This window comes from Poecilia formosa, unplaced genomic scaffold, assembly GCF_000485575.1.
Source record: "Poecilia formosa unplaced genomic scaffold, Poecilia_formosa-5.1.2 Scaffold13, whole genome shotgun sequence".
Lineage (NCBI taxonomy): Eukaryota > Metazoa > Chordata > Actinopteri > Cyprinodontiformes > Poeciliidae > Poecilia > Poecilia formosa.
Window position 1 is genome coordinate 1,727,917 of NW_006799952.1, and position 16,369 is coordinate 1,744,285.

Below are 16,369 nucleotides of genomic sequence, written 5' to 3' on the forward strand. Positions count from 1 at the left end.
GAGCTGGACAGTGAAAAACTGCAGTACGAAAAGAAACTTAAGTCCACAAAGGTGAGTTGATGTCAGACTCTGGTGTTTTAATCAGCAACATCATTTTTGAAATAAAACTGAGATGAATTTGAAAAACCACAACTTTGTTCAACCAGATTTAAATAACCTCTTAAGTCAAATCTATAGAAGTGTTTAATCGTCTAAAATCCGTCATAACGTTGCAAAACCCACTATCCTACGATACGTTTTACAGCCACAGCTCTTTAGTGTTTGACGCATGTCAAAGCCTTTCAGCTAGAACATGGCAGTGCCAGTCTGTTGTCATGGACTTACTTTGTGGGCTTTAACTTGTCTTACCACGTTAGCTGTGATCCTAATGATGAAACTGTCGTACTTAGAATATCTGTGCTTATTTTTTTCTCGTTTTCTCTGCTGTCTTGATCGTTTCTGTACTTTTCTGTTTTTTTTTTTTTTTCTTTGTTCCACTTGTCTTTCTACTACTAGTCCCTTATGGCTAAGCTTTCTAGCATGAAAATCAAAATGGGCCAGATGCAGTATGAGAAACAGAGGAAGGAGCACAAACTCCAATCTCTGAAGGTTGGCTTTTCTCAGGCTGAATGTGGTGCTTGCTGTATGATTATGGTTTTTGACCTCTCCCTTTGGCTCTTTTTTTTCTTTCTTTCTTTTTAACAGCAGCAAAAATAAATATCCTAAGTTCTTTAGGTTTCTAATTTTTTTTTCTTTTTTTTTTGGTAACCTGATGTTAATCTTTTGTGCCACACATTCTCTTTAGCAGTGCAATAAAAATAACCTAGAAAGTTAAGTGCATCTATAAATACAGCTTCCTCTAGTCTGCAGAGCAGTCGTGTCAGCAAACATTTGTTCAAACCACAGGTATGCTGTTAATGTTAAGTTTTTGTAGTGTTTCTTTTTCTCCTTCTACACTTGTCTGTAGAAGGAGAAAGGCCGTTACTTACAATTTGGTTTATTTATTCTGTGCTTGATTTTCCCTTCATCATTGTTTTAGTTTTATCTTGTGCTTTGGTTCTTCAAGACATCTGTGCATGCTGCCCACCTCACACACACATCACCCTCTGAGCAGGTGTGGCTTGCGTGCCCCTGTGCCACGTCGGCATCTGTGTACCTTTGTGTTGTTGTTTGTTGGTCTTGTTGGGTTGGGGAAGGGGACCTACTCTCACTCTTGTCCTCTTTTGGACAGGAGGAGTTGTTGTCTTTGAGGAGGCAGCTGGAGGGCAAAGATGGTGAAATGAGGCGACTACAGGATGACACGGTCTTCAAACCTGCTGCCACAAGTAGCCCGGATGGCCTAGAAAGAGGTGGGGAACATGACCAATCACGAGCCTCGCTGAAAGCTGAGCATGCTTCAAGTTCAGATCTCTCATATCCGATATCGGTGATATTTAGCGCTAAATTCTACGCAGTTCTTGTAATATTTTTTTCCCCCCATCCTGTGTAGTGTCTCATCCAGATGAAACGCTTAGAAAGAGGCTGAAAGAAAAGCGTAAGGGGGTCTCATCCTTTTTATTGCCACACTTCAGTACTGCACCCACCCCAGTCCATGTTGCATGAACGAGCATGAGCCATCTGAACTCTGCTTGTCCATTATAACTCATTGAAGTGCAAATAGCTCTCCACGCTGCACCGTGTCCTAAATAAACTGAAGTTTTCGTCATCTCTCTCGCTGTGTTTTTAATGTTCAACCTAAAAAAAGCAGCAAGAACGGTTGGCTCTGTGTTTTCACCAGGAATGAGGAATTCAGTGCTGTTATAACCATTCAAGCTGTACATCCATCCCTCTTATGTTCTCCAACAAAAATCACCCCATTTACCCATCATGCCTCTCCTCAAAATCCTTTTAAGCCTTCCTTACTCACACCAGCAGCTGATGTTTCTCCTGCTAACCTCTGTTATCATATCTCATGTTGTCTGCCTGTATCTTTGTCACATCTGTTCCTGTTCCTCTCAGTCATATTTAGTTTTAGAAAATATATAAATTGCATAGAACAATTTCATTTTCCTCAGCAGACACACTCCCTATGGAAAGCTCTACAAATCAACGTAAAATGTACTGGAACTGGGAGATATTAGTCCCCGACACTAAACATACTACAGTTTATATAATAACACGATGCAGAAGAGGAATACACAAACCTTAAACAATCTGCCTTGTTGATAGAAGATCAGGAATTTTTTCTAGATTTTTTTAGCAGTTCTACATTTGGAAAACACAGTGGATCTAAAGATCAGATCAAGTACAAGCAAAGCACGTATAGAGCAAATCTGACTCTTCTATGGTCACCTGCCGCGCAGATTTGCCAGCCTTTGATCCAGATCAGCTTTTTAAAACATGTTTTTATCATCAGCCAGCGTTGCCTTCCTCTTACTCCTTTAAGATCTAAACTAGGTTTTAAGTTTTGGTAGTAATTACAAAAGGTTTATTAGATGTTTCCTTGCCTTTAGATAATTTTTTTTAATTACCTTTTTTTTTTTCTTTTTTTGCCCATTTGCTGAAAATAAGCCTAAAATGATAAATGGTGATTATCGGTGATGCTGATCACAAATATCTTATAGAACCGTGTGTTGGAGTGTGTGTTCTGACAAATGGAAATGTTCTCACAAAGTTAAATCATTGCAATCGTGATTTGTCACTGGAGTGACTATAATTGTGCAGCCTGAGTGGGCTCATTGTGTTTGTTATCCCAGCTTCTTTCTACTTTCAGGCTTTTTATGCATCCCAAAAATGTGTCTTTGTCAGAGCTCTCTTGTGCAGCGCTTTAAATCATTCTTGTCCTCACCAGATGTGGAAGTGCAAAGAATGAAAAAGGCGGTTGAATCACTAATGGCAGCAAATGAAGAAAAGGTCTGTTTGGCAACAATTTTCTAATCTTCTGATGAAAAAGAACCGTTTTTAATTCTCAGTGTTGCATTTTCCTGTGCAGGATCGTAAGATAGAGGAGCTCAAACAGTCGCTTTTGCGGTACAAGAAAGTTCAAGACATGGTGATGTCGGTACAAGGGAAGAAAGGTTAGACTTTGCACCTACAGATGAATGTTCTAGTAAATTAAAATATCCTTTCACCAAAATTGTACAGTTTTGATGACTGCTAGGTTCTTTTTTTCCCCTCAATTTCTTGGGTTATGTAATTCTGTTTTTCAGATGCAGCATTTTTGTTTCATTTATTCAATAATTCTTAATATGCGATTGTTCTGGCAGAGGGTTACGACTGGTAACTGACAACATTAATCACGTTTCTCTTGTTATACGTCGTACTAAGTGAAGCTATGTGTCGCTCACTTCAGAGAAAACAAAAGATACCGAGCAGCTTGAGAGTCCCGGCGATGGATCCTGTCTGCTCTTGTCTGGCAGCTCTGGTTCTGTGGAATCTGAAAAACAAGACTTTACAGATGCTGAACAGCTGCAAACAAAGAAGCCAGATGAGGTTTGTCGAAGAAAATACAATGTATGTTTGTGTTTTGGTTTCTTCGGATAAAGACTGGGTGTATTTTGAGAAACTCGGTGTTATTAGTTGGGAAGATCAAATTGTTTAGCGTGCTTTCACCTTTTTATTTTTCCCAACTGTGAATTTAAATAAATTCAAAACAAATCTCAGTAATAATCTAATGTTATAACCATGTCTCTTTTACGTTTGCCTTTTTTTCTCCGTTTAATTCACAATCAGCTGGAAAGACTCAGTGGACTGAGTGAAGACTCGTCGCCCTCTCCCAGCCCAGCGGATCCGGTTCGACTATCAGAGCACGCACAAACAGAAGGCCAGAGGTCAAATAGTTAAAGATTGCTTCTCATATGTGTTCCTACCACAAGTTAGTCCTGTTGTTTCAGTGGAGATACTTAGTAGTTTATGTAGGATTGCCACACATCTACCTACTAAATGCAACACTGGAAGCTCTATATGTTTCCAGTCTTGTTGATGACACTGGCTGGCACATTCAGTGCACTAAATTGTGACGTTATCGCACGTTTGATTTAAGAAAGTCATTGTCTTCTGACAATGTTTCCTGTCACACTCCAGTTCTCTGCGGACACAATGGTGCTTTCATCAGTGCAAGGCGTTGTGCTAGTTGCTCAAGTGAGAGGAAATCTGAGTACTTGTGGCAGAGAGTCTCGTCACTAAAAACCACTTTGGTTTTGGAAGAAACTTTTTCATTACAAGAAGGGAAATGCAAAACAAAACAAAAATCTTATTTTGATATCACAGCAAACTAAATGCATATTTAATAATCTAATGTTATTAAATATGCATTAATGCATATTAATATGTAAACTTAATACTATTCATTACTTGTATAAAGTTGAAATGTTAAAATGAAGTTCTAGTTGCAGCCTTTTTTCTTTGCAATCTTCATTGGATGTATGAAAGAAAATATAGAACAACTACCAGTAAAACAAGTAAAAATGTCCCTTTTGTGTTGATTCCAGTAATCAAGAACTGAGCAAAAATGATGGCCAGGTCCAGTCAGAGGACGGCAACAATGAAATGGTAAGGAAAGGGAGATTATTAATGGATTATAAATGGAGGAGAATTCTGATTATGAGTTTGTGTATATAATTATTCCCCAGTCTACAAGTGAAGAAAACAGCAAAATGAGCGAAAAGCCGCCCATGAATCCCTCTGCCACCTTGCCTGCCTCCGTCGTAGACGACAGCTTTGGCTCCAGAAAGGCTCGCTCGTCTTTTGGGAAAGGTTTCTTCAAGATCCGCGGAGGGAAGAAAACATCCAGCAGCCCTAACCTCGGTGGGAGAAATCTCCACTTTGTCTAAATATAAGTCCTGTTGTCATGTGTGACCTGAAACTATTCACTGCAGGGTGAGATTTTCTTTTTCCAAAGCCACACCCTGGCTGGGAGTGCATTACATGAACCAAGACCATAATTTGCTGCCTACACCAACTGTGGTCCTCATTTAAATATGGAAGTCAGTTTCCTTGGCACTGTTTGCCATTTGTCCTGTCTGTGTCCCTTTTTGTTTTGTGTCTTTGTCCCACCTCCCCGTCCTGTTATTATTCCAATCGTAATTTCTGCCCTCTTGTCTTNTTTTGTTGTCTGGTTTAGTTTTAAATGAGCTGAAAAGAATAAATTCAAGTAAGATCTGAAGCAGAGATAATCATTGTGGTTTCTGTAAAGTTCAGGAAACAAATCATAAGAATCCCATCTGATTCAGATTTGAACTTTTATTTTATTTTTTTTTTTTTTTTTTTGTTGGACGCTGTCCTGTGTCGTCTGCTCTTTGTAACACATGAAGACCGCAGCAGGAGTGCAAGTGCGCCTATGCTAGGTACAGTAAAGTCTACATGTCCCTGTAGGGTGGTAGTTCTCTGGCAGAAAACCTAAGGAAACTACGAAACATCCCCTTCATTCTTTGTCTGCTTGCTTCTCTTCATTGTGTACCTTTTCATGCTCCAGCACCTGATCGTTTTAACATCCAAAGCCTTCTCCTTCGTTGCACAAACCAGTCCATGCACTCTGTGTATGTTGAGCTCCTCTGTGTCTGCATGAAGTAGAGTGCTCATTTTTATCAAAAACACCAGAAACTTGTCAAAGAAAAACACTCATTTGGATAAAAGTGCTCCCTCTTATAATTTGAAACAATTAATGACTTGAGCTTTTATTCCAGTTAACAGTCGGACATCATCATGCCTGATGCATGCCTGCTAGAGAGCCTCTATCTTTACTGCCCCCTGTCATGGCCCCTCAGTTTATCCACGTCTTGGAGTCATCGTGCCGTTTCCATGGCGCTGTCCGGCCTCTGTGCAACAGCTGCATTTCCCCCTTTATCAATGTGTGCCTCTCACATGCTTACGATGGCGTTGTGTGGGCATTTGTTTGTGCAGCTGAAACGGAGCGACAGGGCACCGACCATCTGGACCTCGCCGGCGTGCCACAGAGGTCATCCAACAGCGACAGCACACACACACTTCCTACAACCCCGGAAAGCAGGAAGAAATCTAAAGGCATAAAGAAACTCTTTGGGAAGTGAGTGGGAAAAGAACAAAATCTTGCATTGTTGATATTTTGCTTTGGTATTTAGACACAAAATTTATAATCTGCAGGCTTAAGCGGAGTCAGTCGACCACATTTAACCTGGATGACAACCTCCCAGAGGGAGAGTTCAAGCGGGGCGGAGTTCGAGCCACAGCGGGACCCAGACTGGGTTGGTCTCGTGATTTCCAGCGAGTCAACAAGTGAGTCAGTGCATTCAGCGTAAAGAAAGAAAGCCAGATTGTGGTTTCCTTGTTTTCACTCTATTGTATGATGACTTGCAGACATAATGAATTGAAGAATAACAAAGACATGAAAATAAGTGCAGCCTGTTTCACAATGGGAATGATCCTCATTCATTATCTTTTCCTAGTGAACGAATGTCCCGTAGGTTTTATGGTTCACTCAGGAAGAGTCTTTGCTCTCCTGCTCATTTCAGCTGGATTTTATCCAAGTGAACCCAGAATAATAAACTGGTTTCTACAAATAATGACTTGTTCTACTATTCGGCCTCTATGAAAACCACACTTATTGTGACTAAGGCTCTTGCACAAACTCTCTCTTACAGGTTGAGCAGAGTATTATTGGTGTCATTTTGTAATAAATGACTATTACAAAAAAAATATTAGTAATTTGAAAAGAATATAAAAATCTAGCTATTAAGTACAGTAACTGGCTTAATAGAGACGTAAAGCATTTTGTATTCAAATGAAAATAAATTCTTGTAGCTTCTGAGCGCTGCTGAACTGACAGACCCCACACAGTTTGATCTGTTGCACCTCCTTCGTAGTGAAGTGGACGCTCCGTTTGCACGCTGGTCAAAGGATCAGGTCTGTGACTGGCTGCAGGAGCAGGGCCTGGGCCTTTACGTCAACATGGCCCGTGTGTGGATCCACTCGGGCCAGACTCTGCTGCAGGCGTCGCAGCAAGACCTGGAGAGGGTGAGACGTGGCAGAGTAGTTTGATGAGTTGTCGGATCAAATGTTGATCTGACAGAACTTGGTTTGTAGTAAATCCAAGGATGCCGGCTCCTCATTTGTGATCTCATGGATGTTTAGGAGCTGGGCATCAAACAGCCGCTGCACAGAAAGAAGCTGCAGCTCGCTCTGCAGGCCCTCGGCTCAGAGGAGGAGGACAATAAGGGAAAGCTGGACTACAACTGGGTGACTAGTAAGTCAAGTTATGTGTTTTTATTGTAGGTTTTTATTTTAAAAATGTCTTCTTTACATTCAAGTTTTACTTTATTATATGCTGTGGTTGCATAAATAATGTATTTATTGTCCGTTTCCTGTCAGGGTGGTTGGACGACATCGGTCTTCCTCAGTATAAAAGCCAGTTTGATGAAGCCAGAGTTGATGGTCGAATGCTTCACTACATGACGGTGGTGAGTTTATGTGACAGATTTTACTTTGCTGAAATGAGGGACTTTGAGGACTCCAACTCTCTCAGTGGAGGATTTGTTCCACTGGATCAAAACTGTGGCAAAAAATTTATTCGACCCGATTAAATTACAGCAGACAAAGCTGTAATTTCAAGAATGCACCACAGATGGCGCTCCTGCTGTGTCATATTGATATGCCTTGATGTTTCCGTGCTTTTGTGCATGAGTGACATAACGATTTTATTATCTAGGGAGTAGATTTGTAACACATGAAGAGTGTTTGAATTTGATTTTGCAACAGCTACAAGAGCCTGACATTTTATAGAGGCTGCTGCTGTTGAATTCTTCTGTAGCTGGTGTTGCATTTCCATGTTGTTTTATCTGAAAGCTCAAACTTACAAACTAATAGGTTTATAAACCGTACTGATCCGTTGGTTTCTTTGTCCGTTAGGACGACCTGCTCTCCCTGAAGGTGGGAAGCGTCCTGCATCACCTCAGCATCAAGAGAGCAATTCAGGTTCTTCGACTCAACAACTACGAGCCCAACTGTTTGCGCCGCAGGCCGTCAGATGAGGTACACGTCGCAGGTTAACGTTACCTATAAATGAGGAGACGTGTTGAATAAACTCTTTTTAGTCAGAAAAGAATCTTTATGAGGATAAAGAGAATGCAGTGAAGCATCTAAACAACAATAGGCTTTTTTTGTTTTGAATAAACTGTTTTTGATATTAATTTGAAAAATACATCAACATTATCACTTCTGTATAATATTGTTATGATTGTGTTCAGAGTTGAAGCAGTGAGATTGCCTGCTATTTAAAAGCAATAGATACGAGTTGGACTTTTATTTGGAATATTTGATATAAAATGTATGAAAATAAATATAAAAATATTTAAATGGTGCAAAATTGTACAACATTGCACAAGGGAATTTGAAGCAATATTTATGCAATCAACATTCTTTGTTTTTTTGTTTTTTTTGTGCAATGTCTGGGTCAGTTTCCATGTCGTCTCTCTCCTGAGTTTTTTCTTCTCATGCACATCTGTAAATGAACATCTATGTTGGTTTCTAGTTTATTTATGTTGTCTCTGCATGTGGGTTGCAGAACAACATTTCACCTGCAGAGATCTCCCAGTGGACCAACCACAGGGTGATGGAGTGGCTTCGATCCGTCGACCTCGCCGAGTACGCTCCCAACCTCAGAGGCAGCGGTGTCCACGGAGGCCTGATGGTGAGGAACTCTGACTTCCCTTTGCTGCGCGAGGCAGGAAATGATCTCTGCCCTGTCCACTCCCAACACGTGTTCATCTGTTCAGGTTCTGGAGCCCCGGTTCAATGTGGAGACCATGGCTCTGCTGCTGAACATCCCCCCTAATAAGACTCTGCTGCGTCGCCACCTGGCCACACACTTCAGTCTGTTGATTGGCTCAGAGGCCCAGCAGCTCAAACAGGAGTGTCTGGAGAACCCAGACTACACTTTGCTCACTGCCACCACTAAAGTCAAGGTTTGTTTTGTTCACGTGGTTGTGTTTGGAGAGCTGGAATAAGTTCAAACTTTGCTCAGTTTTATTATTTTTGTTTCATCCCAGCCAAGGAAGCTGTCATTTGGTAACTTTGGGATGAGGAAGAAGAAGCAGGAGGAAAATGAGGAGTATGTGTGCCCAATGGATGTGGAGATGCCAAAAGGTCGAAGCTTCCAGAAAGGCTTTGAGCTCCAGATCTATGAGGACGACCTGGACAGGCTGGAGCAGGTGAGCTCCTGACACTAAGATTTTCTGTTTCATTCATTTTTTTTAAATTGAATTTTAAATTCAAAGTTGATTTAAGACAAGTGAACATCTGTCTGAGAACAACGGCTGTTCTCAGACTCATCATAAACAAGACGCTGTATTCATGTCATGGGATTTGGTCAGGCTGTGTTTAGTTCCCTCAATGTAAGTTGAACGTCTCTGTGTGCAGATGGAGGACTCTGAGGGGACGGTGAGACAAATCGGGGCCTTCTCTGAGGGAATCCAGAACCTGACGGTAAGTCCAGGAACTTCCACAGGAATCAAAAGTGATCCTTCATTAAGGAGCTTCTGGTGTGATGTCTCCATCTGCCCTGTGTTTTTCCAGAGCATGCTGAAAGATGATGAATTCTTTAAAGAGATGTCGAACTCTCCGAACCCCAGCGTAACGGATGAGGAATCCAACGCGTGAGAGCGCCTGGGTCAGACCTGGTCCTGCTGTAAATGAAACTCTGGGCCAACCCTCCTCTCCTGCACGCTGCACCAGTAAACCCAGCTAATGACCCACATTTCCTTTTAGTGTTAAAGAGCCAAAAGTGTTGCAGCTTCCTCAGTTATACGGAGCGTCATGGCGAGAGCCTTTCAGTCCATTCGTCACAATTACTGATGTCCGAGGGAACACATAGGATGACACCACTGTTTTCCTGCCAGCTGGTTTCTGGAAATATTTTGTACTCTGATATAGAAACGCTGTTTTGATTCTGAGAGCGTCAACCAGCAAGAAAAGGCCATGAAAATATGATTTTATATATTTTAATATATGACTTTTAGTTGCCTTCTGACTTTAAAAATTGAAAGAAAGACGTGGACTTTGCTGAACCGAAGAAGTAATGCTGAACATGGGTCTAAAACAATAACTGCAGCTGCTATGTATGTTTGTTTTTTTTTTTCTACACAGCTAAACCTTGCTGATTAAACGATAATGGTCTTGTATTTTAACTATTTTATGAAGATTTGTATGCTCATGCATTTGCACATACATTACATTCGAATTACCCAGTCTGAAGATCATATTATGATGCATGATGTCTGAATTCAACACGTTTGTATTTTACTCTTCATCCTGGAAGGATTTTGGAAACTTGTTGGGTTGTTCCTGCGACCATGTACTCTGAGAAAATATCATTTTTCTGTTTAAATATTGTAATTTGATTCTTTATTATATCATAAGATATACATTTCTAAACTCAGTTATTGAGCTCAATAGACTAATTTAAGTCGACCTACGTTTTGTTCCAAGGGACAAAATAAACTACCAAAAACTGAAAGTGTTGCTTATTTTTCCTGACAACCAAAATATCGAATTACATTTTTTTTTATCTTAAAAACTTTTTAAAGGCTTTCAAGTTGTAGAATGTGATTTATATCAATTTGCTGTCATTGTAAAGCAGTGAACTACAGAAAGGCATGCTTATCTGGGCTCTTCACTCAGACTAGTGCAAATAAGTAAATGGATGCAGAGAAAATGTGTAGCGAATTGTCAGATACCTCTGGAATCCAGAGATTGGTTTATCAAAAACAATCTGAGGAAATTCTTCTAATCATGGAATTATCCTGTAGCACATCTCAAATGGGAAGCAAATGAGACTTTTATCACAAAGCTGACATGAAAACTAATAATTGCCAAAGCTGTTCACTAACAGAAATAAGAACGAGCCAGGTGGTAATTATACTAATTGATTTTAAATTATGCAAAAACGGCATGTTGCATAAAGAGCATGAAACTAACTACTTATAGAAATTCAGAAAAATTGACATTTAGAGAATTATTAGCTGAACAAAGTGTTTGATGTTTTATCAGTTGTTTTCTGGAAATTAAAGTTTTTATTGATGGCTTGGAGTTTTGAAATATCTGAATTAGCTTTGAGACAAATTTGGGTCAAGAGGGGGGAAAAAATTAAGGCGATCCACCTTTGATCAGTCAGAATCTAACCAGAACTGCTACAGACAGAACAGAACAGAAATAGCTGCTACTATTGGATCAGCTGACTGTTTACGTTCTGGGACCGACTTTGGTTTCAGATCCAGGCTCCGTCTGCTCTGCTGGCTGGAGGAATCGTTGGCCTCGGCTCTAAAAGCTGTTCTCTCAGCCCAGGTGTGCAGGTCAAACTGCAGATCTTGTTGAATTCCTCCCTTCCAAGCTGTAAACGGCACAAAAACTAATCCTGCTGGATAATTTGAAGACATAAATAAGCTATCACGTTACAAAACAAAACTAAGAATCGTTTTAAATGTACCTTAGTGATTCATAGCCATCTATGATGCAGTTTATTTAATTGCCTTGTAAGTGTAAATTCTTAGTTCCAATTTGGTAAAACGCAACATAAATTGATTGATGGAATCCAACGTGATGCATGCATGCATGACAACATAGACATTGTAAACTATGAAATTAAACACATGCACCGCCTCACACTGAGAGGACACAACAACCAGAAGCCGCAGCAGAATCGCAGGAGATGTATTTAGGTAGTACTACTGGAAATTTAGGTCCGGTTAAAATAAAAGAAGTAGAATGCTGCAGCTTTCTGATACGTATCATTTGAGGAACAGGGTCAGAAGATTCACACTTAAAAGGACAGAAAAATAGTCATGCTGGTGTAAATGAAGCCTCAAGTCATTAAAGCTTGTCCTTTTGTCTCTTAGATGGGGGAGGGTTTTGTACTCCAGCCCTCTCCCTCTTACTGGTACCACTGGGATCGGTTGTAGTTGTAGTTTAGTTCTGTTATAATTTGATCTGAGCGTGTCCCATTAAGACCCAAAGGCACTGTTTTGGTAAAAGAGTATATAATATCTGATGTAGGCCAACAATCTCATGTGAAAGTGGATATTAAACCTCAGAGACAGAGAGAGAGAGAGAGAAACCCATATCCTGAAGCAGAGCGCCCCCTGGTGGTTACACATTACTCCCCCTCTGAAAAAAATAACGTTCACGTCCAGATTCCTCACTAAACCCCTGCGGAGTGTTAGATACTGGGAGGAAGCTGGACTCAGTCAAACATTAGTGAACGCTCTGCTGTAGTGTGAACTGTAGTAGTGAAGAGTTTCTGGCACCATGGCTGTAAGGTCTGTATAAATATGTATTTTCCCTCCTTTTAAACTTCATTGCTGCAAAAAATATTAAGTTTTAAACCAAGAGTGTTGACTGAAGCTGTGTGAAATGCAGGCTTTGTGGATTCCTCCTGCTTGCGGTTCTTGTCCGTGGACTTCATGCATCAAGGTAAAAATCAATGAAAGCATGAGCACATTTCTCATGCATTTGTTTTAGTTTGACTCAGATTTTTATGTATTTCTGTGACAGGCCAGCTGTAAACCAGGAGTTATCCAACCTTTTCAACGAGCTCTGGAGGCTGGATGTGAACCGCATGAAGCCTGGGATAGACTACACTATCTCTGTTCAGGTGAGGAGCTTCTTCCTACGATCACAAAGCTTTCCTGGTTGTCTTTGAAACTCTCTGTGTCTCACCCCTGCAGGGCAGAGCGGGATATGTGAACCAGGGCAGCCATGTTGTCCTGGATCACGCCTCACTGCCTCTGTTCTCCAACGTTAACGAGAACAAACTGAGGAACATAACCACTTTCTCTCGTGAGTGTCCCATGCAGAGCCCTCTGCATCTCTGAGCTGATGTGAAGATCCAGCACATTTTGCTTTAATGAATTACATTTCTGTGCCCTTGCAGTCTTCATGAAACTCCTGGACAACTATGAGCGTTCGACAGGCATCACAGAGCGAGTCACTCCAGAGGAGCTGACGGAGATTAATCTGTTCCTGGATGCTGTTTTGGAGACACAAGTCATGAAGGTGTGTTCAGCCAGCTGGATTTAACAGCCCGTCCAAGTTATTAGTTACAACAGGTACATGTTTGTTGTGTTTTCCAGATGCCTAAAGTTTCCCACAGATTGAAGAAAACCTCTTTGTGTGTTTTGCTGTTTTGTGGTTTGAGGCTGCAGCTGTCTCTTCCTGTCCCTGCAGGAGCGAAACGCTGAACTTCATGGTGTTAGAGTGAAAAATAACAAACAGCTGAAACATCTGTGTGCGGCTGCGGAATGCAAACTTGCCTCCATGCTGTCCCCAAACAGGATTGCTGGAAATATTTGGACATTCAGTACTTAATCTGCAAAACTTTTGGCTCTGACGAGAGTTTAGATTCCCCTTTCTCTATAAGAGAGAGAAGAATGTGGTGTTTGCAATTATGGTCATGTTTTGATAAAATGAAACATTTGGGGTGAGAAAATATAGAACCAAATCACTGTCAGTTTACAGCTAATGGTACACAACAAAACCAAGCAGCTATATTTAGATCTGGACTTTGACTGGGCCATCATAAGACACAAATAAGATTTTATCTAAGCGATATCTTTAGGATCTTTGAACTTTCACCCTGTCTCAAATATTTCGCAGCCACCAGCCATCTTCCCATCACCTCTGACCTTCAGCTATGCTGTAAAGAAGAGTCTGAAAAAGTTCAAGGGCTGTGCGTATTTTTTGGGGAGTTGATTTAATTAAGAATCCCCTCAGCATTTTCCCCAATAAGTCAGTAAAAGTCTCAGTTCTGATCGTCACAAAACAAATACAACATTAGAAAATAAGATATTGATGAAGGTCTGTTGGTTTTTACCTGTCAGATGCTTATGGTCTCACAAACAGATGAAGTTTTAGGATCCTGCACGGCCTCCTTTTGCATTAACGAATGTGATTTCTCCACAGCGTGCTCACCAGTACCTGGTGAGCAAAGGAAAGTCCAGCTCCGACTCCAGGCAGTTTAAGAATCAGCTCAACTTGATCTGGTTCCATCTTTACCACCGGCAGAGAAACACAGGGTGAGAGTCCAGAGAACGTCAACAGATGAGTCTATTTTTTATCTCAGTCTGTGAGACCGGTCTGGAAATGCTCCTTGTCTTTCACGGCAGCCCTGACTCTTGTGGATTTGAACACGTCTTTGTTGGAGAAACCAAATCTGGAACAGAAGTAATCGGCTTTCACAACTGGGTCCAGTTCTTCCTTCAGGAGAAAAACAGCCATTTGGACTACAAGGGCTACCAGGGCTACACGGCCAGAGACCAGGACTTGGTAAGTTCACTGCATGTGGGAGACAATGTGTGTCTGGCCCGCTGTGACCTGTCGCTCCCTCCACAGCCTGACCAGGACGACCACGTCCTGAAGCTCCAGTTCAGCTGGCACGGTGTGGTGAAGCCCGTCGGCAGCGCCTTCATCGGCACCAGCCCCGAGTTTGAGATGGCCATTTTCACCGTCGTCTTCCTCATGAACACAGAGCGAAGCACCACGGTGCTGGTCAACATCGACCAGTGTCAGATGGAGCTGGTGGTCGTCAGAAAGGGCCGCTGCCTGGGGACGGCGTACCCCAATCTGCTCAGCAGCAACAGCAGACACGTCAGCCAGCACGCGCACTGACTCCAGCTGCGGCTCAAGCGGTCTTTACCCAAAGACAGGTGGTGAAATCTACGTCCAGCAGGAGAATCATAGTCTGTTCTGATTCTAACATGTATCTAAGGCTTTTAATGAAACAATTCTGATGGTGTGAATGGCGGAACAGGATTTATTTGAAAAAGTGTAACGTGTTAAGCTATATAAGAACCTTATATTAATCATCGCCATGAATAAAAGTAATCGTCAGTGTTGTAGTGATCCAAAAATATTAGTTCGTATAAAAAGAAACGCATTAACTGTATAAAATGTTCTTTTAAAGAGTGTTAAATCATTATTGTCTTTGTACTTAAGGACATTTGATCACCCTGTTGAAGTTTTTTGGTAGAAGCAATCAGATTTTATTATTTGAAATGTTCTGTTTTGCCTTCCTAACAAAGTTCCCATGACGTTTGGAAGAGAAGCCGGCCCACAGAGTCATAGGTCATCTACCGTACTGTAGCATCATGTAGCATGATTTTTCAAACAAAATAAATACATTTATTATCCCTTTCTGTACAACAATCAAAGCACTCAGATGCTCATTAAACAAGGTGATTTATTTTACATCTGATCACTTTTGTGTAAAAAAAAAACAAAAACAAAAAAAACTGGGAACTCATTCAACTTTTTAGTCAAAGTTGAGCATATTTTAAACTGATCACATGTTCAACTTTTCATTTCTAACTTTTAAATATCAAGTCACGTCTGCCTTACTTGGATGACATGTTGTCTTGTCTTTCCCATTTTGAAGAGGATTAGAGGAAATTTTTCTTAGCCCAGAGAAGCAGGAATAAACATTAGAACTAAAACCTAAACATATCTGCTTCATTTCATTCATTTTGTATTAATTGTTTTATGTGAAATAATTGTGATCTTTTCATTCTTGTTTTCCCCTTTAGAAAACATTTACTTCTAAATGTGGATTTGTTTCAAAGTAAATAAATGCATTCAAATTAAATGTTGGATTTTTCAATTATTTTCCAGTGTGAGCTCATGCGTTTGCAATGAAAGGGGTTTTCATTTCAAGGCTTTTTTTTTTTTAACCACTGGTGACTGGAAGGTGCAGTGAACTTATTTCTAGATTAAATGTATTGATACTTCTCACTTTAACAATCTGCTGCACCGTCCTATCATTCAAATGGCATTAGGCTAAAGATAAAAGAAGTTCCTGTGATGTCAACTGAGACATATTCATTGCGCTCTTCCTTTTTCTTTCCTGAAACGCAACTTTCGATGGTGAAAGTAAAAATGTTCGTCTTTCTTCAGTCAGTCATCATTATGTTTTACTGGGTCTACAATAAACAGAAAGTCTGAACTCTTCCTCTTGCTGACTGTAGATTTGTGATCCAACTACTTTTATCATCAGTCGCTTTAGATCACTGTTATATGGTTGGTTTGTTTCTAAATAAAATGCCTCTTCTTACCTTTCTGTTTTTTAAAAGTGATCTATATCTTCAGATTTTTTTCTTTTGCTGCTCATTTCATAATTTAAAGCGTGTTGTTTTCAGTTTTTACTCTTGCATACACATCCTTCTTTGCTTCAATTTTCTTTTTTAACTAATTTGATTTGAGAGCTGCTATTAAGATTGCCCCTAAATAAAATTTCTCAGACTGGGTAAATAAGCACAGAAACCACTGCGTTTCCTTTGGAAAATGTGTTTGTGGATGTTTTTCTTTTATTTTATCAAGAAAATGGCATAGTTGGAAAAGGCGTTGTTGTATTTTATGGTTTTGTCTATGATGGTTGTCTTATGTTTGTCTATGT

The 16,369-nt window shown here is 40.5% G+C and overlaps 2 protein-coding genes across 3 annotated transcripts in view; both read left to right on the forward strand.

Moving 5' to 3' along the window:
- ppfibp1b (PPFIA binding protein 1b) overlaps positions 1-10,444 on the forward strand; it is a 21,456-nt gene extending 11,012 nt beyond the window's left edge. Inside the window, exons 1-22 of one of the 2 annotated variants that reach the window (XM_007545546.2) lie at positions 7-51; positions 496-588; positions 1,211-1,328; positions 1,469-1,513; positions 2,810-2,871; positions 2,951-3,035; positions 3,311-3,450; positions 3,691-3,788; positions 4,449-4,509; positions 4,590-4,764; positions 5,271-5,303; positions 5,860-6,001; positions 6,079-6,210; positions 6,798-6,948; positions 7,066-7,177; positions 7,303-7,391; positions 7,840-7,962; positions 8,495-8,620; positions 8,706-8,894; positions 8,979-9,140; positions 9,349-9,414; positions 9,505-10,444. In XM_007545546.2, the coding sequence (XP_007545608.1) occupies positions 502-588; positions 1,211-1,328; positions 1,469-1,513; positions 2,810-2,871; positions 2,951-3,035; positions 3,311-3,450; positions 3,691-3,788; positions 4,449-4,509; positions 4,590-4,764; positions 5,271-5,303; positions 5,860-6,001; positions 6,079-6,210; positions 6,798-6,948; positions 7,066-7,177; positions 7,303-7,391; positions 7,840-7,962; positions 8,495-8,620; positions 8,706-8,894; positions 8,979-9,140; positions 9,349-9,414; positions 9,505-9,588 (2,280 nt within the window). In that variant the 5' untranslated portion in view covers positions 7-51; positions 496-501 and the 3' untranslated portion in view covers positions 9,589-10,444. Of the gene's footprint in view, positions 52-495; positions 589-1,210; positions 1,329-1,468; positions 1,514-2,809; positions 2,872-2,950; positions 3,036-3,310; positions 3,451-3,690; positions 3,789-4,448; positions 4,510-4,589; positions 4,765-5,270; positions 5,304-5,859; positions 6,002-6,078; positions 6,211-6,797; positions 6,949-7,065; positions 7,178-7,302; positions 7,392-7,839; positions 7,963-8,494; positions 8,621-8,705; positions 8,895-8,978; positions 9,141-9,348; positions 9,415-9,504 lie in introns of both variants that reach the window. The other variant, XM_016668052.1, reaches the window with a different exon arrangement.
- A 1,687-nt stretch (positions 10,445-12,131) lies between these two features.
- endouc (endonuclease, polyU-specific C) lies at positions 12,132-15,924 on the forward strand. Its single transcript, XM_007545548.2, has 8 exons — positions 12,132-12,242; positions 12,343-12,396; positions 12,478-12,577; positions 12,651-12,762; positions 12,857-12,978; positions 13,885-13,997; positions 14,088-14,247; positions 14,314-15,924. Exons 1-8 carry the CDS (start codon positions 12,232-12,234, stop codon positions 14,587-14,589), a joined length of 948 nt encoding a protein of 315 aa, XP_007545610.1. The 5' UTR covers positions 12,132-12,231; the 3' UTR covers positions 14,590-15,924.
- Positions 15,925-16,369: the final 445 nt, after the last annotated feature.